The sequence below is a fragment of the Rhinichthys klamathensis genome, unplaced genomic scaffold, assembly GCF_029890125.1.
Source record: "Rhinichthys klamathensis goyatoka isolate OS25496 unplaced genomic scaffold, OSU_Roscu_1.1 h1tg000111l_1, whole genome shotgun sequence".
Taxonomy (NCBI): domain Eukaryota; kingdom Metazoa; phylum Chordata; class Actinopteri; order Cypriniformes; family Leuciscidae; genus Rhinichthys; species Rhinichthys klamathensis.
In genome coordinates, this window is record NW_026606649.1 from 4,278,138 (window position 1) to 4,303,286 (window position 25,149).

At 43.4% G+C, this 25,149-nt stretch overlaps 1 protein-coding gene and 1 pseudogene across 1 annotated transcript in view; both read right to left on the reverse strand.

The window, feature by feature from the left end:
- Window positions 1-791: 791 nt before the first annotated feature.
- LOC130087826 (tubulin alpha-8 chain-like) lies at window positions 792-4,155 on the reverse strand (annotated as a pseudogene).
- Window positions 4,156-5,795: 1,640 nt separating this feature from the next.
- The window catches only part of LOC130087739 (NLR family CARD domain-containing protein 3-like), a 37,933-nt gene continuing 18,579 nt past the window's right edge, over window positions 5,796-25,149 (reverse strand). The window contains exons 8-9 of the mRNA XM_056254222.1: window positions 16,684-16,857; window positions 5,796-5,973 (exon numbers count right to left, since the gene is read on the reverse strand). Of these exons, the coding sequence (XP_056110197.1) occupies window positions 5,796-5,973; window positions 16,684-16,857 (352 nt within the window). The remainder of the gene's footprint in view (window positions 5,974-16,683; window positions 16,858-25,149) is intronic.

The window sequence follows — 25,149 nt, forward strand, 5'->3', positions numbered from 1 at the left end:
TAACTAAAATGACAATGCAATGGTGAGTGTATAAAGTGAATGAGCGTAAACTGAGTTAAAATGGGTGCAGCACAATCAAATAACTGCATTAGAGTTTCTGATGTGCAGCAGCAAGTGAGTGAAGTTGTCATAGCCAGCAGTAGCATGGAAATCAAAATGGACAAGTCTTATTTTTAATGGACCATTGCCATGTTCATTATGAATAATTTATTTGTGCACATCATATATATATTTTATTCATGCCCTCTCATAATCTTCAATCAAAATTACTTCCCATCCACTTGCAAGATCTCTTCTCTGGTTACATGTTCACCAATGCAAGAGCAGGACACTCATGGGATCGCACCAATAGCATACCTCAACAATCCATTGATCCAATCAATTACAGATAGTCAAAATCAAGTCCTGTCCCACATTTTCTTAAAGACTAAAAAAAGATTTTAAATAAGTGAGATGTTAAGATGGACTATAAGAAAGTCCATTAGAAGGGTGCGTGTTATGGGACATGGAAGGAAAAAAAATGCAAGCATCAAATAAACATACCTCCCCAAAGTTTCACAAAGAGAATGTTTGAAGCAATTAGAAACCACAAGCATGTGTCAAGTGGTTAATCATTTAAAAATAATAGCTAGTTTTACATGTAATGAACCTCACACCACTCTGAAATGTGATGGCAGCTGAACTGTGGCTCAATTATGCTCCCTAAAACATCCAAACAACCCCAAAGAGAAAACTGGTTAAAGAACTGGTTCACATGCTTTCAAATTTATTCACTCAAAGTACAAATGTTCTCAATATTCTTCTTCATCCTCCCCACAGTCCTCCGTGGAATCAGCACCAACCTCGTAATAGTCTTTCTCAAGGGTAGCCATGTCGCGCGGCTCTGAGAACTCGCCTTCCTCCATCCCTTCACCCAAGTACCAGTGCACGAAAGCTCTCTTCCCATACATCAGGTGGTCCATGCCTCTGCAATGGCGGTGGTGTTGCTCAGCATATTGACAGCCCTCTGCACCTTGGCCAGATCCCCTCCCAGAACGACGGTGGGTGGCTAGTAGTTGATGCCGACTTTAAACCTGGTAGGACACCAGTCTACGAACTGGATGGAGCGCTGTGTCTTGATTTTGGCTATGGCGGCCTTGACATCTTTGGGAACCACGTCACCACGGTACAGCAAACACCAGGCCATGTTTTTTTCACTACGAGGGTCGCACTTCACCATCTTGTTTGCTGGCTCGAAGCAGACATTGGTGATCTCTGGTACAGAGAGTTGCTCGTGGTTGGCCTTCTCAGCCGAAATTATGGGAGAGTGGGTGACCAGTGGTAAGTGGATGCGAGAGTACAGAACCAGGTTAGTCTGGAACTCCGTGAGGTCCATATTTAAGGCCCCATCAAAATGCAGTGATGCCTGGAGGACACAATCTGAGTGATGAGCCTGTTCAGATTGGTGTAGGAAGGCCACTCGATGTCGAGGTTTCACTTACAGATGTCAAAGATGGCTTCATTATCGACCATGAAAGAGAAGTCAGAGTGCTCGAGAGTGGTGGTGTGGGTCGTAAGGATGGAGTTGTAGGGCTCAACCACAGCAGTGCTGACTTGCGGGGCAGGATACACCGGAAACTCCAACTTTGACTTTTTACCATAATCGACAGACAGTCGCTCCATCAGCAGAGACGTGAATCCAGAAACCGTTTCACCACCAAAACTGTAGAAGATCAGGAACCCCTGCAGACCAGTACACTGGTCCGCCTAGAGAAGAATCAGAGGAAAGAGGGAAGTTCAAATACGGCCAGAAATTTAAAGGGCTTTAGAGGTTCACTAAAGTTACCATTTTGCACATCCGGTCGAGCACAGAGTCTACAATCTCTTTGCCAATGCTATAGTGACCACATGCATAATTATTGGCTGCGTCCTTCTTTGCTACTGATGAGCTGGTACAAGGGTGGTACAATTGTTGATGGTGTCCCTTACAGATCTCATCTGCATTTCAAATAAAACATAAGGACATTAAGAAACTGTACACCGGAATTACAAGGACAAGAGTCTTGAATATGCATAAAATAAAAATTCTGAAGGGAGTTCAGTCTTACCAACAACGCTTGGCTCCAGATCAATGAAGACTTATGAATGAAGAATTTATTTCTAAATTAAACCAAATCACTTCCACAACTACACCAAGCGAACCTCCTGATCTTGATTTATATTGATCTCAAATCAGAAGGGTGTGGCTCTTATGGCTCGTTTCCACTGAGTGGTACGGTACGGTACATAATGTTTTGCTGTTTCCATTGTCAGAAGTTGTGAATGTTACCCTAATTCCGAACAGTACCGTACCCCTTTTTTGGGATCCTTCCGTTGGGGTACCTAGCACAGTAGTCCGGTACTAAAGGATGGAGCTAGACTTACTGCAGAACATTGATTGGTTGACAGAGAATCGTCACGTGCTTCGTGCTACATGGGGAATGACAACACAAAAAGTGCCATTTTTTAATATACAGTTGAAACACAATACCATTTCTTCTTGTGACAAAAACAAAAAAACTTATTTAAAAGACTGTTGTGTTGAATGCACTAAATCAGTACAAATAGTTGTACTTAAAGCTGCAGTAGGTAACTTTTGTAAACAAATATTTTTTTTACATATTTGTTAAAACTGTCATTATGTCCTGACAGTAGAATATGAGACAGGTAATCTGAGAAAAAAAATCAAGCTCCTCTGGCTTCTCCCAGTGGTCCTATTGCCATTTCCTATTGCCGTCGCCCGTTGGTGTATGAATGAGTGAGTGAATGGGTGAATGTGAGGCAAATTGTAAAGCGCTTTGGTGGCCATTGGGTCTGTGAAAGCGCTATATAAATGCAGTCCATTTACCATTTACCATTTGCAGAAATACACCGCTCCCGGTCAGAAACAACCAATCAGAGCCAGGAGGAATGTCTTAGCAGTGTCAATCACGCTCGTGTACGCGCTGATCACACCCCTCTCTTACCGTCGTTCAAACCAAACTCAAGATTGCCGGTGTGCTGCAGCTGTGCTAATGGCGGAGAAACAACCTAAACTGACAATTTCTCGAGTGGCACCTGCTCATAAAACAAAGACGGGTAAAAGGAAAAAAAACGATGACGATAAACAAGCGAAAAAGAAAGAATTAGACAGAGCCCATTGACTCGGTGTCAAAACTCTAGCCGCGTAACATGTAGATAAAATGTCACGCACTGTGCAAAGCAACAATTTAAACCTGCTAATTCACTGGCTTGTCATGTTGCTGAAATAATATTGTGGCGAGCAGGACGAGGCCGAGGGACATGAGAGCGGCGCGAGGCCGGTGGCGTGAGTGATAATGAACGACACCTGTGAGACGCACCGGTCTCGTATCTCTCACGGAGGAGCGGTAGCATAAAGGAGGAGCGACGACAGTGGAGAGAAGAACAGGCCTGATTTTACGTTGTGATTTGATGTTCTGTTTTGTGTATTGTCCGTGAGGGGCTGCTGGCTTATACTTTCATTTTGTATTTGTTTATTTATTATTAAACTTGTTGAACGTTCGCCGGTTCCCGCCTCCTCCACATAACAACTGAACCCCGTTACAAATGTACTAGCAAACCTTATCTAGCATTAGGCCTACATATCGCTAGTATAATTCCTTGAATTATATTATATATATGTTACGTTAGTTACCGTTATATTATCTTAATAGCTATTTATAACTTATAGAAAGGGTGCAACGTTATAAAGTTACATTACATGTATTGCAAAATACGTAATGATTTGAGGACCAAGTTTGTAGTCAAAGTATGGGCAGGCCTTAGTCATTGTAAAGCATATTTTTTTATGTTTCGTCCCTACTAGTGAATGTGCCATAACTGGTTATCCGCCGTCATCGGTGGCCCTGCTTACTAGCCTGCGCGTTCACGGCAGGCTCCGCTGTGGAGGGAGGGCTGTAGGGACCTGTAAGTTGTGCTTGTTCAAATTTTCAGGCTAAGTCAACGTTTTCTCAAAACTCCCTACTTCAGCTTTAAAGCAACACCAAGCAACTTTTCCTCTGCGGTCACCCTACAGGTTGGAAGCGGAATTGTCCATTACTGCTGTAGTAAATAATTTAGCCTACCGCATCCTACTGTCGCACGCGCACGCACATGCTCTGTTTATCCAGCACCGGCTTTGGAATCAACAATGGCCACAGACAAGGTAGAGTATGATGCATGATTTTATGAAAGTATGATGTAACGCTTGCCGTAAAGCAAGTCAAATTTGTAGTTTTCTTATGTCTCATTCGGACTACAGAAACGCGACCCGATCTGGCAATCTTACATAGCGTGGATATATCAGATAAAGGACCGCAAAGCGGTGGCATAAGTGCATTTCACCATGTCACGACTTGATGAACCACTGAAACGATTTTGAAAACATTATTTTAAGGTAAAAATTCTTACTTAGTGTTGCTTTAAAAGTAATTTTGGTACTGGTGGTGTAGGTCAAGTAATACTGAATGAATTTGACAATTTTTGTCTTATTGCTCACCTCCTGGCATATTAATAGTAAGGAAGCTTCCCCTACAGCTTCAACTCACTGTGGTCAGCTCACGATTTTCAACAGTTTTTCAACTGAAAAAATGTAATTGATTATCAATCACTCGATGTTTGTTCTCTAAATAAATTAATGGCAACAGTTCTATGATACCTAAATCAAACTACGGTACTAAAGAGATGTTTTCTTTTGAATCCCAATGTGCAACAATGTGATATGCCAAGGGCAGTAACACAGTGCACAATTAAATGTGATCCATTTGTATTTGTGTTTTGGTTTTCGTTGACTCAACACTGTCAAGTGCTCCTCTGAGTTGTATGGTACAATAATACATATGAGCACAAATTATGTTTTGTAATACTTAAATTAATTACTAACATGCAATGACTTCAACTTTTTGTATTGAAATGAAATGTATTGATTGAACAGAAGATAATATTATGTGAAATTGGGTACCAGTACAAATGTCACTTCTAAAGAAGTATCAAAAGTTAACCTTGTTTCCCTTTAAAAATCAAGGATCATTATGAGAAGTTACACAAACACATCCATGTGTTATGATCACTATGGAATTGTCTCTGTTGATTCCGTTGAATGTGATGTTTCTGTAGTGGCTCTTTATTCTTATTCAGCTGATCCAGAGAAGGTCATACAACATCTAAAATCTGTAAAACAGACAAATCAAATGCTTGAGAGAATTGTCCACTATAGAAGAACTTCAAAATACTCTATTAGCAAGAGATAATAGTATAAACCTGTGATGCATGGTGCCAGCAGTGCCCTTTTTAACCATTTAGGAACCTTTTTACTTTGTAACCTTAGACCCTTATCTATAATTAAGTATGACTGTACATAATTTTAGGTGAAACACTTGGGAATGGCTATTCTCTTATTCTAACAAACAAACAAACAAACAAACAAAAAACATTAGAATACATGTTTAATTTGTTGAAAAAAGGCAAATAAAAGCCTAAATGAAATCTGTCATCACATAAAGTGATCATGTTTCTTAAGAAGACTTGGATTAAACTGCTTGATTCATATTGATTACTTTTGTGATTTATAATTTTTTGAAGGGTCAAAGTTTTGGTGGAATGGACTTTCAATGCAGAGAGAGATTTCTCTCAGGTTTCATTAAAAATATATTTTTTTGTATTTCGAAAATAAACAAGCTGGTTTGGAATGGACATGATCATGGGTGAGTATCCCTTAAACTATGACAATGTCAAACAATTCTGCTTAATGGAATATGAACATTTTTAATAATCACTACTCACAGAAGTGTCTTCAGTTTATAATGCGGATCATCCTTCAGAGCAAAAAGCAGATTTACTTCTGACATTGCAAGAAAATTTCCAGTCAAATCCAGTTTTGTTAGGTGTGAGGGGTTTGATCTCAGAGCTGAAGCCAGAGCAGCACAACCTTTATGTGTGACACTACAATCCATCAACCTGTAGAAACCAATGACACAGCTCAGATAAGCAGAAACTTCACTATCAAAAAGAGACCTAATCCATGTCATGATTACTAGGCCCAGATAATGTGCAGACCTGGGGTCCATTCTTTGTACCTCGATTAATACATCTGAGATGATTTGACAGATGCCAGATCTTTTAATCGTGATAACTGATTTCGTTATTGAAACAGATTTGTATTTGCAGATTTTATTAAAATATCTGTCTTAAATTGTCGGAGATTACTGCACGTTCTTGAGTTCATTGGAAAGGGCAGATATATCGAAACTCAAAACCATGATCAGCAATGCAGACCTTTATAAGGAAACAGCCAAACGACCAAAGTGACATAAAAGTTATAACAGATAAATTAAATGTGTACTGTGTGTTACATGATTCCCAATTATTCCCATTATTTTACGATTACTTGTATTTGTACAGGCTTTACATTTTTGACGTGACAGCATTAATTAAAGTTTCTTAGGGGTCAAGAACTTTTTTCTAATGGCACAGCAGACAGCATGTTTTTACCAAGTTATCTGCATCTCCTGCACTGCATCAAGCCACTCCCATTTTTACTCTCAACTCTTGCAATTTTTTATCTCAGCCAGGGCCATGTAACTATAAAATTATGCAATCTTTGTTAAGAGGCTTTCATTCTGTTGGAAAGGCTTCAAAATGTAAATTTTTACTACGGTATTTTTTACCAGATGGTGCCATTTTTTTCTGGTTTGGCCTATAAACCAAATACTCGCTTTATTCCTGTTTTCTGCTTCTGCATATTATAGAGCTAGTTGGATAGGTTATGCAGCGATAATTGTGTGGGTGTGTTGGTATGCGTGTAATAAAAAAAATGTGTGTGTGTGCTTGTAATATTTGAGAGAAAAACCCAACTGCAAATCTAAAATCCAACCGTGTCCCAGTGGAGTTTTGCTGCCTCTAATGGGGAAAATGTGGTACTGCCCCTAAACAAAATCTGGCTGAAACCTCATGTTCCCTTTCGAGGGAACTCGCGATGCGTCATCGACGCTTTGGGAGCGCCCCCAGCGTGAATGCGTCTGAGCATCAATGTCAACTAGTCCAATGGAAAGAATGAGCGTCACGGGCGGGTGACGTCATGACCAGGAAGGGATAAAAGCACATCCGGTGAAAACCGGCATTAGCTTCTGTGTCTCAGCAAGCGATCTGTGTTACTCTGTCTCTGTCTATTTATTGTTGTCTGTTGCATTTATATTGGAAGAGTTATGGTGAAACAAATGTACAAGCAGTGTGCTTCTCCCTGCCCGCGTTATTTAACGGGTGGACACACACACGAGCTTTGTGTTATTTGTTTGGGAGTGGAGCATGCGGTCTCAGCCTTCGAGCCTTCGTGAGATGCTTCCGCTTCGCATGCTCCGCTCTCGCCTGTCACTCTTTGACGAGAGTGGTCAGGTTCGCGATCCTCAGGGTGCAGGACCCGCTGTTGCCGAAGCAGCACGGAGAATGCATTCCTGGGGATCGCAAAAGGATCTTTCGGAGGGGTTGGAGACGGGTCCGAGGGCCTTTTTTCCTTCCTTACCCGGAGGATCCAGTGCTCCCCCCCGGTGTCGGAAGCCCGCTCTGCGGCTTCTTCCGCCCGGGGAGAGAGCCCTCCATTACTTCATTGTTCTTCCTCTGAGGAGGTTGATATGATGAGTATGGAGAGTTTAAGCACACACACTGGGGAAAGAGATTCGCCACCTGTTTCCCCAGCATATGAGGAGCTGGTGGATGTGATGTCTAGGGCTGTAGAGAAATTAAATATTGAATGGCCAGCTGAGAAAAGTAAATTAGATGAGCGCTTCCTTTCTTCAGCTACATCATCTCCACCACGAGGCCTTCCCTTTTTTCCTGATTTACATAATGAGTTATCTAGATCATGGGATAAACCGTACTCATCACGACTTTTCAGTCCTCAAGTTCATTTATATTCAGGTATAAGAGGGCTGAAAGAGTACGGTTATGAGGAGATGCCCCAGGCTGAACAGACGCTCGCGAGCTATTTATCACCTGGCCCAGCATCGTCTCTGAAGGCCTCAGCTTTGCCTACTAGACCACTTAACCCTTTCGCACGTACGTTTAAAATATTCTAACTGACCCCCCAGCGTGAGTTTTTCAAGGCGACCGTTATTTAGAACCGGTCACTTTAATGTTTCCATGGTGACGCGTCATTTCTTGTCACGTGACACAGCGCAATCACAACACAGAGCTGAATGAGTGATGATCTGCTTATGTCTTTTTTCCTTTTCTATTCAAAATATTCACACATGTATTAGCTATAGCATGAAACACTGATATTCCGATTGTCAAATATGTGCAAGTGGATGTGTTTTGTTGTTTAAACGTCTTTATAACGATCGCGTTAGTTGAGCTGGATGCGCGATGGGCGGCGCCATGTTAGTTTTTTTCACAGTTCAGAGAATCGGATCTGTTGTTTCTCACGAAATACATGAAAGTAAGTGGCCGGTGAACTAGGAGAAGAATAGGGTAAAATGTAAAGCTACTTACACAATGTGTATCTGATATGAATAAAACGTTTTGTCTTATTATAATGGAAATGATTATTGTAGCCGTTTCCATAGACATCAGTGTCTATTTTACTAATTCAAAATCACTGTTTTGCTAGTACTTATGTGTATTTAAATGTCTGAAACCTAAAATAAACATGTGGTTTAAAATACTCAATAGTAACTTGTGATATATGACAGCACTGAGTGCGTCCGTCTCTGGCTCAGCGCCAGCCAACGCGCGAAAGCACGTTTGAATTTAGCAGTTGATCACGTGATGCACTGACCGTTCTAATCACACCGGTGTGATCGTACGCTCCAGGGACCAGCCAAGACTGATCACACCGGTGTGATCGTACGCGTGAAAGGGTTAAAGCAACATCGGGTTTAGTGAGCAAAGCCTATACGGCAGCAGGTCAGGCTGGAGCATGTCTGCACACTATGGCGGTGCTCCAGGCTTACCAGGGTGATTTGCTGGGGGATCTGGATAAAAGTGAGGGAGTTGGTCCTGACGAAGTTCGAGAACTTCGTCGGGCCACCGATCTGTCTCTCAGAGCTACAAAGGAAACCGCTAGAGCAATTGGGCGGTCTATGGCAGCCCTTGTAGCTACTGAGAGACACCTTTGGTTAAATCTGGCCAAAATAAGAGAAAAAGATCGGGCTTTTTTATTGGATGCTCCGCTTGAGCCTTCTGGTCTCTTCGGCGACGCAGTTAATGCGGTCGTCGAGAGATTTCAAGAGTCAAAGAAGCAAGCGGAGGCATTTAAGAAGTTTCTCCCTCGCCGTGTCCAGCCCCCTGGGGCTGCTGGGCGTGAGCAGCCCCAGCCGTCGAGCTCCTCATATCGTGCGCAACAAAAAGAGAGTGTTTCGTCTCGTGCACCTCCACATAAACACTGGAAACAGGCGCAACACTCTCAGTCGAAGTCTTCTAAGTCGAAGCCGGATCTGAGGACCGTTCTTCAGGCGAAGAAGACTTCGGCTCATAAAAAGAGGTCCTGACGTCAATGACGTCAGACCTGTGAGGACGGCCCCGACCGAAGTGGAGCGGTGTACACCTCAGAATACGGTTTCCCGTTCCACTTCGGGGTCCTCACGGGACCGTTCTGCCAACCCCGTCACCCTTGGTGCTTCGGGGCGCAGCGGTCTCCAGCGAGTCGCTGATGCTATGCTGCGGCACTGCATCGGTTTCGCGCCCTCTGAGGGGGGTTTTAGAGCAGCCAGTTCAGGTAGTTCCTGCCATTATGTTTAACACCAGAGACCAGCCTCGAGAGGCTGGTTCCCTTAGTAGATTTTCTGGCAGCGTGGAAGCTACTGCCAAATATTTCTCGTTGGGTCCTGCAAATTGTAGAGAAAGGATAAGGAATCCAGTTCGGTTCTCGTCCTCCTCGCTACAACGGGGTGTTGCTCACAGTAGTGCATCCCGAGCAGGCTCTGGTAATGGAGCAAGAGGTAAAGGCCCTGTTAGCAAAGGAAGCTATAGAACAGGTGTACTCACCCGACAGAGAGTCGGGTTTTTACAGCCGTTATTTCATTGGTTCCGAAAAAGGATGGAGGGTTGCGTCCCATTTTAGATCTTCGTCTGTTGAATCGTTCAGTACAGAAACTCAAGTTCAAGATGCTGACACTCAAACAGATCGTGACTCAAATCAGATCCGAGGACTGGTTTGTCACGATAGATCTGAAGGACGCTTACTTCCATGTCTCCATCCTCCCTCAGCACAGGAAGTTCCTAAGGTTTTCTTTCGGGGGCAAAGAATACCAGTATCGGGTACTTCCTTTCGGTCTAGCTCTATCACCCCGCACGTTCACGAAATGCGTAGATGCAGCTTTAGCCCCGCTCAGGCTTCAGGGCATACGTATTCTGAACTACATCGACGACTGGCTGATTCTAGCGGAATCAGAGCAGTTGGCGGTTCGGCACCGAGGTGTCGTTCTCGCTCATATGCAGATGTTGGGGTTGAGGCTCAATGCCAAGAAGAGTGTTCTTTTTCCAGTACAGAGAACCACTTTCCTTGGTGTGGTATGGGATTCAGTGAAGATGCGGGCCACTCTATCGCCCGTTCGTGTAGCTGTTATCCTGGCAGCCACAGAAGAGCTGAGGCTAGGCCAGTCACGCACTGTAAAACAGTTCGAGAGACTGTTGGGTCTCTTGGCAGCAGCGTCCAACGTGATACCTTTTGGCCTGCTGTACATGAGACCTTTGCAGTGGTGGCTCAGGACCAGAGGGTTCTCCCCGAGGGGAAATCCACTTCGTATAATCAAGATCACGCGGCGGTGCCTTCGTGCCTTGGTTATATGGAGGAAACACTGGTTCTTAACCCAGGGTCCAGTGTTGGGAGCTCTTTGCCATCGAGTTGCGATCTCGACAGATGCTTCCCTCACCGGCTGGGGAGCGGTAATGGAAGGCCGCTCGGTTCAAGGTCGGTGGAGGGGTCATCATCTTTCTTGGCACATAAATTTCCCGGAAGATGATGGCTGTCCTCAGTGCGTTGAAGCAATTCCTCCCAGACCTGAGGGGCCATCATGTGCTCGTCCGTACAGACAACACATCGGTGGTCTCTTATCTGAACCGTCAGGGGGGTCTGCGGTCGCGTCCGCTTTGCAAGCGGGCGCACCAGATCCTCCTGTGGTCTCTGTGGAAGGTACTCTCCCTGAGGGCAGTGTATATTTCTGGGGACCAGAATATTGGGGCAGACATCCTGTCGAGGCAGGAGCTGAGGCCAGGGGACTGGAGACTCCATCCCGAGGCGGTGGAGAAAATTTGGGAGTTTTACGGCCAAGCAGAGGTGGATCTGTTTGCGTCTCAGCATACGACGCACTGTCCACTTTGGTTCTCCCTTACTCACCCAGCCCCCCTGGGGCTGGATGCTATGGTGCAGACGTGGCCGAGGCTACGTCTGTACGCATTTCCCCCTGTTGCTCTGCTCCCAGGAGTTCTGGAGTGAGTCCGCCAGTACAGAATAAGCCTACTGCTAGTAGCACCACGCTGGCCGAGTCGGATGTGGTTTGCGGACCTGATCCATCTCTTAGACGGTCCTCCCTTGGAGATCCCGATCAGGAGAGACCTTCTGTCTCAGGCCGGGGGCACAATATTTCACCCCCGACCAGAGATTTGGAACCTGTGGGTTTGGCCTCTGAGGGGGCCCAACTCATAGAGAGTAGTCTCTCAACTGAGGTTGTTGAGACCATTCTAAGCTCCAGAGCTCCAGCTACTAGGAAACTATATGCGCTGAAATGGAAAGTTTTTTCTGTATGGTGTCACCGACATCAGTGGGATCCGGTTAACTGTTCTGTGAACACAGTACTCAAGTTCTTGCAGGAGCGCTTTACGTCAGGTTTATGTCCTTCCACACTTAAGGTTTACGTGGCGGCCATTGCGGCTTACCATGCCCTGGTGGGGGGTACATCGTTGGGTCGAGACCCCCTGATTACACGTTTCCTTCGTGGTACATTGAGGCTGAGGCCTGCAACTCGCACTAGGGTGCCAGCTTGGGATTTGGCAATAGTACTAGAAGGCCTGTCTAGGGCTCCATTCGAGCCCTTAGATTCGGTTTCAGAGAAATTTCTTACCCTTAAGACTATCTTTCTGCTAGCTATTTCGTCCCTTAAGAGAGTTGGAGACCTTCAGGCCCTTTCGGTTTCCCCCACTTACCTTGAGTTTGCACCGGGGATGGTCAAGGCATTCTTATATCCGAAACAGGGATACGTCCCTAAGGTGCCGACCTTGATTCCGAGGCCTATTGTGCTGCAGGCTTTCTGTCCTCCTCCTTTTACATCTGCGGACCAGGAAAGGCTAAACCTCTTGTGTCCAGTGCGAGCACTGGATACTTATGTTCATCGGACATCGTCAATGAGGAAGTCCGACCAGTTATTTATTTGCTTTGGATCACCTAAGAAGGGTCTTCCTGCTTCTAAACAGACGGTTAGTAAGTGGATAGTTGAGGCTATTTCACTTGCATACGAGTACTCTGACCAGCCGTGTCCTTTGGTGGTCAGAGCTCACTCTACGAGGGGTATGGCGGCCTCTAAAGCCTTATTATTTGGAGTTTCTCTTCAAGACGTATGTGATGCGGTAGGCTGGTCCTCACCGCTCACATTCGTCAGGTTTTACAGTTTGGACCTGGATGCTGCCCCAGGTTCTCAGGTGCTTAGTGCTTAGTTCCAACAGACTGACACTCAGGTACTTGGAATTCTGGCGTTTTGGGTATTCTCGTTCCCAAAGCGTCGATGACGCATCGCGAGTTCCCTCGAAAGGGAACGTCTCAGGTTACGACTGTAACCATAGTTCCCTGAGAAAGGGAACGAGACGATGCGTCAACCTGCCATACTTCCTGCATCCCTGTGATCGGCTTGCTTCGACATTTTTTAAGCTAATGCCGGTTTTCACCGGATGTGCTTTTATCCCTTCCTGGTCATGACGTCACCCGCCCTTGACGCTCATTCTTTCCATTGGACTAGTTGACATTGATGCTCAGACGCATTCACGCTGGGGGCGTTCCCAAAGCGCCGATGACGCATCGTCTCGTTCCCTTTCTCAGGGAACTATGGTTACAGTCGTAACCTGAGACGTTTTGAGATAACAACCTCAAATTTAGATTTTCAGTTTTAGAGTTCAACATGTTTCATAAAATATATATTTTATATAAAATAATGTTCATAAATCATTTTCACCAACCTCCATAACTTTTTTTGGTTTCACTTTTAAAACGTGTTTTACTTAAATCTGCCAAGGGTCTTCTTTAAAATGAGACTGGTCTGTTCTCCCAAGCTTCAAATTGTTATGAAAGTTTTTTTGACACTGACATTTTTGTCCACTATGGACCTATGTGTAACTTTTTTTAATTGATGCACAAGGGTTAAGTATCACCTCTGCTTAAAAAAAATGCAATCTAATCCTGTTAACATGAAAAAGGCCTTCTCCCGAGTGCCGAGCAGGTTTGAGTTTCACAGACCTGTTGCTATGACAGCAACTCTGGGATGAGCTTCGAAGAACCTAACAATCCTTGATCATGTCAACAGTAAAATCCAGATTACTGAGTAATCCACGTTCGGAGAACGGGCCCCTGGTTCTACAGAGTGCTTGAGGGAGTTAATATTCACGGATGGACATCAGAGTGAGTTACAATCACTGATGGACATCAGTGATTGTAACTTGGAGTGTGTGGGGACTACTATTACTTTATCTCCTCAAATGGCTTTCTCCCAAAGCTACTAATGATTTCTTTATTTCTCTTGGTAACTTAAACAATGTGATGGAAAAGAAGTCATTCTTTTAGGTGACTAATTTGAATTGGTCTGAGAAATTATGTAGAAACAAACTTAAAGAAATAACAAAACCTTTTCAAATGACACAACTATTAAGTAAACCAACTCGTATAACAAGATTTTCTCAAACCTTAATAGATTTAATATTGACAAATAAACCCGAGAGAATAATTAAAACTTATAATTTAATTACAGGTATGTCTGACCACAATTTAACGCTAGAAAATTGATAAAAAATAAGGTGCAAGAACGAAAATTCAATAAATAGTAAAATGTGTATCACATTCATTCCAAAGAAAGATTTACAACTGGTTGAAAAAGATTTAAAACAAACAAAGTGGCCAGACATCTTGGAGAAAAAATCTTGTGAACAGGGCTGTCATGATCTTATGTTGGCCGTAAATGACATCTTAACCAAATATACAAAAAATAAGCAAAGAAAGCGACATACAAAACGAAATTTGCCATGGTTCAACAAAATTATTTGGGATATGATGAAAAAGCGAGATGTGGCGCTAAAAACATTTCTAAAATCAGGACTAACAACGGATCGACTTGCCTTTACAAGTCAAAGAAATAAAGTTACAGCTGAGCTTAGAAAGACAGTAGGCTTTGGCGCCAGTTTTTTTTCTTGAAATCATAAGAAATGCACAAGGTAATAGTAGAATAATATGGAAAACTATTAATAAATTGATTGGAAAAGAAACATCAAAAAGTGAGAATATTTGTCTCAATATTAATGGAAAAATTATTGATGACTTTTTTGCAATAGCAACAAATTTTAATGAATATTTTTTAAACATTGTCCAAAAACTGGCTCTGAATTTTCAAATTGCTCATCCCCCTCTCATAATCAGTGACAAATCTGATTTTAATCTTAGCTTAATAACTAAAACTAAAGTTGAAAAAATAATTACTGTGCTAAACAGCAGCAAAGCAAAGGATATTTATGGACTTGATACTTCTTTTTTTAAACAATATAAGGATATTTTTTCTGATCCGTTGACAACAATGATCAATCAATCGATTAGTGAGGGTATTTTTCCAGCAGCCCTAAAACCTGCGATTGTCACCCCTATATTTAAGTCTGGAAACAAACAAGACATGAATAATTATCGTCCAATAAGCATCCTTCCAGCTGCGTCAAAAGTGCTCGAAAAGACAGTGGCGGAGCAACTTACCACCCATTTTGACTCACAATCTCTTTTAAATCCAATGCAATTCGGTTTTAGATGGAAATATTCAACAGACTTTGCCTGTTGCTACTTCCTGGAAACTATCAGGGCATATGTGGATCAGGGAAGGGTGGTGGGAGCAGTCTTCCTTGATCTGCGTAAAGCTTTGATACTGTCAATCATCAGATACTCTACAGTAAACTAAATCAATATAGTCTCTCTGAGCACACTCAAAACTGGATAAGATCTTATTTGAGCGACCGACACCAGTGTGTACAAATGAATAACATCCAATCTGCGTTTAGAGCTACCTCGATGGGAGTGCCGCAAGGGTCTATTTTGGGACCCTTGCTTTTTAGCATCTATATAAATGACCTCCCTAGAGTGTGTTCGGACGTTGACGTAATCATGTACGCTGATGATACGGTGATCTTCACATTTGGGGGACACGAGCTGGAGGTTACTGACAAATTATCAAAAGAGATGCAAAAAGTTGCAGAATGGTTGCAGACTTCTTGTTTGACCTTAAACGTTGATAAAACGGTCTCAATGTTTTTTTCAAATAAACGTAAATTACAACAAACTCAAGAAATTCAAGTAAATGGACAAAAAATGAAAAATGTAAATGAAACAAAATATTTAGGTCTAGTACTTGATTCGAATCTCGGTTTTAAAAGTCACATAAAAAAAATTGGTAATAAATTGAAATTTAATTTGATGAACTATAAACATATTAGAAACTCATTAACTACGGAAGCCTCAAATATATCTCTATGATATATACTATGATTGTTCCACATCTACTGTTTTGCATGTCTAGTTGGTCTCAGGCGTGTAAAACATCGTTAAAATTACTTGAATCATTATATAAAAGGGCTATGAAAATTCATGATAAAAAGCCTCGCCAGTACCATCATTAAAGTACAAAGTAAATATAACATTTTGAGTTTTGAAAACCTCATTAAATATAATCAAATTTCTGCTTTATTTAAAATTATCCATAACATCGCTGCTCCCCCTTTGAGAAAATTTGTCACACTAAATTCGGAGAATTTCTAGAGCCACACGGTCCACAGTCAGAGGAGAGTGCAGCGTTCCGAGACGTAGAACAACATATGGTCAACAATCGTTCTCTTATAAAGCAGCGAGCCTTTGGAACACTCTTCCAAACGAAATTATCTTATGTACAAACTATAGTACATTTACACGCTTGACCAAACAGTGGTTATTATCAAAGCAAACCTGTACGCACTGAATGACTGTGATATGAATGATGTAAACTGTGAATGAGTGAGTGATAGTTTCCTGAAGTAGAGAGTGTTTTTTTATGATGTGAGTGAAGTAATGCTTCCATGTATTATTCTGTATATATTTTATGAATTTTTGTAAGTATAACATCAACCTGTCCAGGGACAGCGGGTGGAAATTAGCATTTTTTGCTATAACCTGGCACATGACATCTCTTCTTTTTTAGACTAATGTTTTTTTGTGCATTGTCCCTGATCAAATAAAGAAATAAACTAAACTAAACTAAACTAAATATCATAAAAAAAACAGTAAGAAACCTTATTTTCCTCATCACGTCTGAGTGATATGAAAACAGTCTATACTTGCAAAGTATCACCAGTAAAATGATGTTAGACACTTTGGGAAGAATCTAATGAAGATTAAAACAACATACGCTATAGTTATTTGACAGAACATAGTCTTTTATAACCATAGGAAGAAAACTGCAACCTTACCACAATGTTTCTAGTTTACATTCGGGTTCCTTCAGTCCAGCAGAGAGCAGATCCACTCCTTTGTCTTGTAGTTTATTTCCAGACAGATTGAGATGTCTCAGGTGTGAGAGGTTTGATCTCAAAGCTGAACCCAGAGCAGCACAACCTTTATCTGTGACACCACTATCAATCAACCTGTGGAAAACAATAAACTTCAGTCTCTTAGTTCAGGATGTACAGCTCAGATATGCAGGAACTTCTCAATCAAAAAGAAAGACTAAATATAAGGAAAGATCAACAGGTCCAGTGTATGATGCAAACCCAATTCTACATGCTTGAGGGAGTTAATTTCATAATAAATGTTAGAATATTTAAATATTTAATGCAAGTACTCCAAAATCCTCAACACATCTAAATGATATGAAAACGTACTGTAAAACATGTACTTACAATGTCAGGATATGAAAATATTATACATGTTGATAATTATTTGCATATAAATGTATTTAATTGACCATTGACACAGTGTAACGAAGCAGGCAGGAATGAAGCGGAGAGATGAATCCAATTGCAAGCACATTTAATAATAAAACAAACAAAAGAAACTCAGACTAGGACCACAGAAAAAAGCAACCATTACAACATTAAGAACTCACAAGGACTGAACTAAAACACAGGGCTTAAATACAGAGGACCGGGTGAGTGAAACAAGACACAGCTGGGCAATTAACTAAGAACACAGGTGGAAAACATGAACACAAACGAGGAGCGGGAAAACTAGAAAGGACTAAACCAAATACACAATAATGGGGGGAACACAAGACAGACAGGAACAAGACATGAACCCACATCGTGACACACAGGCTACAAATTTCCTACATAGCTCGGCTAGTTTAATAAAAATATTTAACTAGATAATTTGCATTGAAATCAATGTTCCATGTCCATTTAATATTTTCTGCTGTATTTAATTGATACAATTCTCTGTACATATATATATAGTAGTGGCCAAAAAAAAGGTATGTCCGGCCTAGTAAAAATTAACATCTTCGACCCTTTATTCAAATATACGGTGACCAGGAGCAGTGTTGAGCATGTTACTTAAAAAAAGTAATTAGTTATAGTTACTAGTTACTTCTCACAAATAGTAACTGAGTTAGTAACTGAGTTACATCATTATCAAAGTAACTAATTACCAGAGAAAGTAACTATTGCGTTACTTTAAAAAAAAAAAATTCAAATAGGCCTATATCAAATAATTTGGATGCCCCCAGTATTAAATATGTTAAATTAATGAAATGGACACTTAATAGTCTAGATTAGTGTTCAATGTTTTATAATAATAATTTATTCTATTTTAATGTTGCTGTGGGACAATGTGAGAGACGCCTATTAAATTCAATATATTATTCTAAATATTAGCATTAATATAGTAGAACAATAAAACATTATAGATGGTTTATACTTAATATCGCACACAGACCCCAACTGGCCAACAAATAAGTTTAAAAATAAATTATGCTTCTTAAGAAATGTACCAAAAATGAATAAAAATAAATAAATAAATAAAATACATACTCTTTGTGCATATTAAAATGATAAAACTGTTACACAACTTCACAACTATTAGACATACTGTAGCCTAAGTATTTTCTTCCTAACAAAAGTAAACAGTTTAACAAGTGCTCTCTCAATATAATACTGAACAATTTACCCCCCCAAAAAATATAATACTAAAATATAATATTTTGGGGGTTTATTTTTATAACCTATAGCGAACGTCATCATCAGAGGTTATTTAAGCCAAATTCTAGACATGTTTGGCGCACTTGTTTACAACCGGTCAAACAAAGATGTTTTCTGTGAATGTTCCCTGCAGGTTATTTTCGGGTTTTATTTTAAAACCTAAACAGAACGTTCCCTGTAGGTAATTTTTTTTAGATTTTATTTGTATAACCATGTAAATTAATTAACGTTGCAGATGATACCAATAGGCTATAGATAATGCTGTCTAATGCTGAAATATGTCATTTATTTATAAACAAACTATATAATGCTCGGACACCCTCTGTCTCTCTTGCGCAACTGATGAGCGGGCTCTCGGACACACTCGGTCTCTCTCGCGCATTGAGCACGCTCGCGGCGTTCGCTTCGCTTTTGTCCACTCCGGCGCCTCATAAACACACACATACACACACACACCAGAGAAAAAAACTTTGCAGGTCCTATGGCGGAGAGAGAGCCTACTCGGATGAAAACCGCTTCAGTGAGTTCAATTATAGTAACGCCACATTTTTTTTTGTCAGTAACGGTAACTGCGTTGTAACGGGGGAAACAGTAATTCGTTTGATTACTCGTTACTGAAAAAGATAACGCCGTTAGTAACGCCGTTTATTTATAACGCCGTTATTCCCATCACTGCCAGGAGGGGACATGTTCGGTTCACTTAGTTTTGTTGTGGCCAGGATATATTAACTCGTGGAATGTGATAACATGTCATGCCCACAAGATATTAAATTGTGGGAACGTGATATGTAGAGGCCACAAGATAATTTTTCAGAGGTAACAACATTCTTATGTTGTGGCCACATGATGTGAAGTTGTGGCCTCAATATCCTATTAAGGGAACAACATTTTTCTTGAGACTACGACTTCTTATGTTGAGGGAAGGACACGACGTCTATTTCTCGTGGCCACGAGTTTAATACGCAAACAAACCTGTGTGACCATAGCAATCTGGGATTATTTTTAGATTTTTTTTTAAAGATGACAAAAAAGTATGGAATTAAGAAAGGATTGTTTTAACCTTTATTATACCATTATTTATATTAGGCCTATATTATATTGCGTGCGATGTTGCCTATAGACAGCATTCAAATTAAGTTTGTTATTATCAATAAATGTTAAAAATAATATGTAAGAACAAAATAATATAGGCCTACAAAACTTTTTATCGATGCCATCCCAGTCTTTTGAGTCCATTTACTGATCGTTTCTTTTTATTTAATATTTGTATATTATTATTATTATTGGTTATAATTTTATTAATTGTTATGTAATAAACTACATTAGAATGCTGTCTAGGGCTAGGCAACATTGTGTGCATAGTAAAACCTGTAGCTGTAGTTTGCCAATAATTTTGTCATATACATACTTAAACCAAGTTTAGTGTTTTGGTCACCCCTCATATTTAAAATATTTGAAAAATGTAATTTTTTTCCCCTTAAATTTGGCTTAAAAACAAAATATCACCTCCGGACATCACTTTCAGCCATTTTAAGTTCATATAAAAAAATAAAAAAAAAATAAAAAAAAATGTAACAACATTCACATGTTCATAGTTCTCAGATGTTGGTTAATGGTCACATGACATGCAAATGAAGTAAGTGTTTTTATTTTATTTTGTGATTTTATTTTTAAATTAAATATAGGGGTGCACGTATATGGGGCTTATTATTAGTAGTAGTTCCCTTATCGAGTCGGTCTCTCGACATTACGTATGGGAAATCCATTTTCCTCGAATCATGAAGTCTGATAGAATAACTCTTTTGCCTGCAAATAGCCAATGGCGGTCCCGCCATCACCTGATTGGCTGACACTCCTCAATATAGGTGACGGCGGGCGCCAAAAACCTCAGAATCTTTTTTCTTCACTCGAGTCTGTTTCACCGTTGATGTACGCATTCAGAGCGGAGTATATTAAGGAGTTCCTAACCCTCGCGTTCCAGTGGATTATATTATGTCTCTTTGTCGCATGTGTGGTGGACCCATCGACTTCCCGGACGCACACAAACTTTGTGTGCTGTGCCTGGGTCGGGACCACGCGGAGGCGGCGCTCGAGGGATCGGGATGTCCCGCCTGTGAGGAGCTTCCCATCAGGATCCTTCGTGCAAGGCTGGCCGTTACACGTAGCGACGACCTTGTGTCTCCTGCCTCTCCCCAGTCTGCCGCCGTCGAGCCGCGGACCGGGAGACGGCAGAGATCTCCATCCGCGGGTTCTGTCGAGGCGCTGACGTCGGCCCAAGGCCCACGCCATCCTCACGTGGCAGAGCACGTGATTTACTCTGAGGCCGTTTACCGCCCTCCTAAGGAAGCGCGGGAAATTATCTCGTTTGGATACGACGATGACGACGCCATGTCCACCAGTGCCTCTGACCCGGGAGCATGGTCCGAGTCTCCGTCTGAGGGCCCCCCAGCCTCTTTGGATGCGGAGCTTATGGCCATTCTCACTGAGGCGGTGGCAGATATGGAGCTGGAGTGGACAGCGCCCAAGGAGCTGCCGTCGAAAAGATGGATGGACGGTTTCTTCCTCGGCGCGGGCCGTCAAGCTGAAGCCCCGCGGAGACCCGCCCCCTTTTTCTCGGAGGACCACGAGGAACTCACCAGATCATGGCGCTCCCCTTACTCAGCCCGAGCCCATGCACAAGGTACCCAGCTACTGACTACAGTGGAAGGGGCGGAGAAATTGGGCTACGCTCGATTGCCTCCCGTCGAAGATGCCATCGCGGCTCATTTAGCATCTTCTCCCGGCTGGAAGACCGCCCAACTGCCTTCCAGACCATGTCGCGCTACTGCCCACATGGCTGAGAAAGCCTACACGTCAGCTGGACATGCAGCATCTGCCCTCCACACGATGGCAATTCTGCAGGTTTTCCAGACGCGACTCCTAGGGTCCCTGGATATGGGAAGCCCGGACCCCGAGTTGCTCAGGAAACTGCGCACGGCCGCAGATCTTGCTTTGGCGGCGTCTAAAAAGGTCGCTCAGGGAATCGGCCGCAATATGGGCAGTCTTGTGGCCCTACATCGTCATCTGTGGCTGACGCTGTCGGGATGCGCGAGACTGACAAAAGGCAGTTCCTGGACGCTCCGGTAAGCCCCACGGGACTTTTCGGTGTTGCGGTGGTGTCGTTATCCGACAAGTACGCCGAGACCGTCAAGCAATCTAAGATGATGCCTCATCTACTGCCGAAACGGTCTCAAGCCCCGCCGGCGGTGAGATCGAGATCATCTTCTGCGCAGCGCCCAGCGGGACCTACGCGCGTCCCCGAGCGCGGCAGAACGTCGCAAGCCAGAGCCTCCCTTCCGCCAGAGGCAGTTCAGGAAGCCCCACTTTGGTGCGAAGCCGGCCTCTAGCAGCCAAAGGGCGCCCGGCGGGCAAAAAAGAGCAGCGCTCCTGATGTGCGTGTCGGGGAGGAGAGAGCGCAGGACGTGTTCGTCGGACCCGCTGCGAAGAGGGCATGTTCCCGCCCAGAGTTCGACGAGAATGTGTTTATTTTGAAACCGCTGTGTTCTGTTTCAATAAACAAAGTGCATTACATGTCTCAGCAAAAGAGCTTTCTTCCTCCCAACATTATTACCCGCGTCGTAGGCGAAGCCTCTCCCCCGGGAGACGTTTCGCAGAGCGGAAGCTCGGGGAAACCCGAGAAGATGGCTATTTATGTCCCCGTGCAAAAAGCCGCGGACGAGCTATCTACCATTCATATAACGGTCAATGCTTCCCCGGTGGCTGGCGCTCAGCCCCCGCCGCAGCGTTCATTAAAGCCCCCCTTATTGAGTCACCAGAGCGCGTGGTCGACACTACCGACGGCATCACATTGGGTGTTAAACACGATAAAACGCGGCTATACGCTCCAATTCGCTCGCAGACCACCCCGCTTCGGCGGTGTGATTTTGACAGAGGTGTCAGAACAGAGCGCTCCGTTACTTCGGGCAGAAATCTCCTCTCTCCTGGCCAAACAAGCAGTAGAGACAGTACCCGAAGAGCAAAAAAAATCAGGTTTCCACAGCCGTTATTTTCTAGTACCAAAGAAGGACGGAGGTATGCGCCCTGTTTTGGATCTGAGATTACTGAACAAAGCACTCGCGAAACGCGCATTCAAAATGATAACAGTGAAGCAGATCCTCGCGCACATTCAGCCCGACGATTACTTCATTGCAGTGGATCTAAAGGATGCATACTTCCACATTCAGATAGCCGCGCATCACAGGCGCTTCCTTTGGTTTGCATTCGAGGGTGTGGCATACCAGTTCAAAGTGTTGCCGTTCGGGCTGGCCCTGGCCCCCCGTGTATTTACAATGTGCATGAATGCAGCGCTTGCTCCCCTGAAGCTCAGTGGAATGCGCATTCTCAACTATCTCGACGACTGGTTAGTCATCGCGCGGTCGGAGAGTGTCCTGGGGAACACAAACACAGACTCCTCGCCCACCTAACAGGTTTGGGTCTGTCTGTGAACATGCAGAAGAGCGTGCTTCAACCGTGCCAGTCCATCACATTCCTCGGGATGGTGCTGGACTCACGCACTATGATTGCAAAGCTGTCAGAGTCGAGAATCCAGTCGATTCAGAGTACGTTAGCCCTATTCGTTCAAGGCAGAGCTATCCCCTTAAAAACGTTTCAGAGGCTACTCGGTCTGATGGCAGCTGCAGCCTCCGTCTGCAGACTGGGCTTATTGCACATGAGACCACTTCAACACTGGTTACAGAGACGCGTACAGCCGCGGGCGTGGAGAGCGGGAACGGAACGCCTTATCATATCATATTCATGTCTGGAGACTCTAGCGCCGTGGTTCGACACGACCATGTTCGAGCAGGGGGCTGCCTTGGGCAGAGTGGTCAGACGCGTAGTGGTCACTACGGATGCGTCGCTGTCAGGCTGGGGAGCCCTCTGCGATGGCAGACCGGCATTCGGTACGTGGACAGGAGATCAGACGCGCTGGCATATAAACTGCTTGGAGATGGAAGCAGTTCATCTAGCGCTGCGGGTTTTCCTCCCATTTCTGAAAGACCGTCATGTTCTCATCAGAACGGACAACACGGCGGTGGTGGCGTACATAAATCGCCAGGGAGGGTTACGTTCGCGATCCCTGCAGGGGCTAGCGAGGCGGCTGTTATTATGGACGGACAAAATTCTACTGTCGATTCGAGCAGTGCACGTGCCGGGCAGTTTTGAAGCGGGTGGGTGACTTACATGCATTGTCAGTAAACAGTGCATGTATGCAGTTCGGACCGGACGATTGCATGGTTAGACTTTTACCCAAGTGCGGATACTCGCCTAAAGTGCTCTCAACGCCGTTCAGAGCCCAGGTGGTTACAATTCCAGCATTTTGCCCCGATGAGGTCAGTGTTTCAGAGTCTCAGAAGTACGCTTTGTGCCCCGTGCGTGCTTATGTGAACAGAACTAGCCATTTTCGAACTTCAGAGCAGCTCTTCGTCTGCTACGCGGGTGCCAAGAAAGGCGGCGCGCTGTCGAAACAGAGGCTATCTCACTGGATAGTGGAGGCTGTGCGACTGGCTTATGCTTCCCGAGAAGCCGTTTGCCCTATAGGGGTGCACGCCCACTCCACTAGGAGTTTGGCGTCATCATGGGCGTGGGCGAAAGATATGTCTATTCAGGACATTTGTTTCGCGGCAGGCTGGTCGTCTCGTAATACGTTCGCGAGATTCTATAACTTGAATATTCCTTCATTCGCACCACATGTATTGTCAGTGCAGAGAGAGAATGCTGAGCTGTCATTGGACTAGGCTAGACATGCCCCGATGGCGCGCGCTCTAGCCATGGTTTCGACTAGTCGTCAGACAGTGCGAGTTGTTAGCAATAGCTATCATGTTCTTTATATTGTGTCCTTATTATGTCCGCATTCATAAGCCGGCAGTATTTTCCTAAGCACCAATCACTTTGCTGCAATCCCCTTTCATTCAGTTCAGCGTGCTTAGCTAGGTGGGAGGGGCCTCGTTGGTGCAGATGCCGAGTTGGCTCTGTGCCAATAGGTGTTTCAACCAGGTCTGGTGCCTGTTCCTGAGCTGTGTAGGGGTTAGTGCTCGTGCTATCCTTAGCTCGTTCGAGCTGGGCAGGGTTTTCCCACGCGGCGGGGGTTTTATTGTTCCCCATACGTAATGTCGAGAGACCGACTCGATAAGGGAACGTCTCTGGTTACTCACGTAACCGTAGTTCCCTGAGAGGAGGGAACAAGACATTACGTAACCTGCCGTGTGGGAAAGACTTACAGTCTCCTTACTCTCGTTCAGCTAAGATTCTAAAAGGTTTTTGGCGCCCGCCGTCACCTATATTGAGGAGTGTCAGCCAATCAGGTGATGGCGGGACCGCCATTGGCTATTTGCAGGCAAAAGAGTTATTCTATCAGACTTCATGATTCGAGGAAAATGGATTTCCCATACGTAATGTCTCGTTCCCTCCTCTCAGGGAACTACGGTTACGTGAGTAACCAGAGACGTTTTATCTAATTATAAAAATACAAATATATTAGTGTTGTAAATTACAATTGTCCTGTAAAATAAAAACAGAATATTTGATAATTATAGGCCTAATAATTATTTTTATTTTGGTTCATTTTACTGCCACATTAATTTATTTTACATTTGATTTGATGATTAGCTTTTCATCATCTCATGAACCCTCTGCAGTTTCCTCAACAAGCTCCCATTTAGGAAACCCTGCACTGAGGAATATTGAGAGGCATTAATTAGTTTT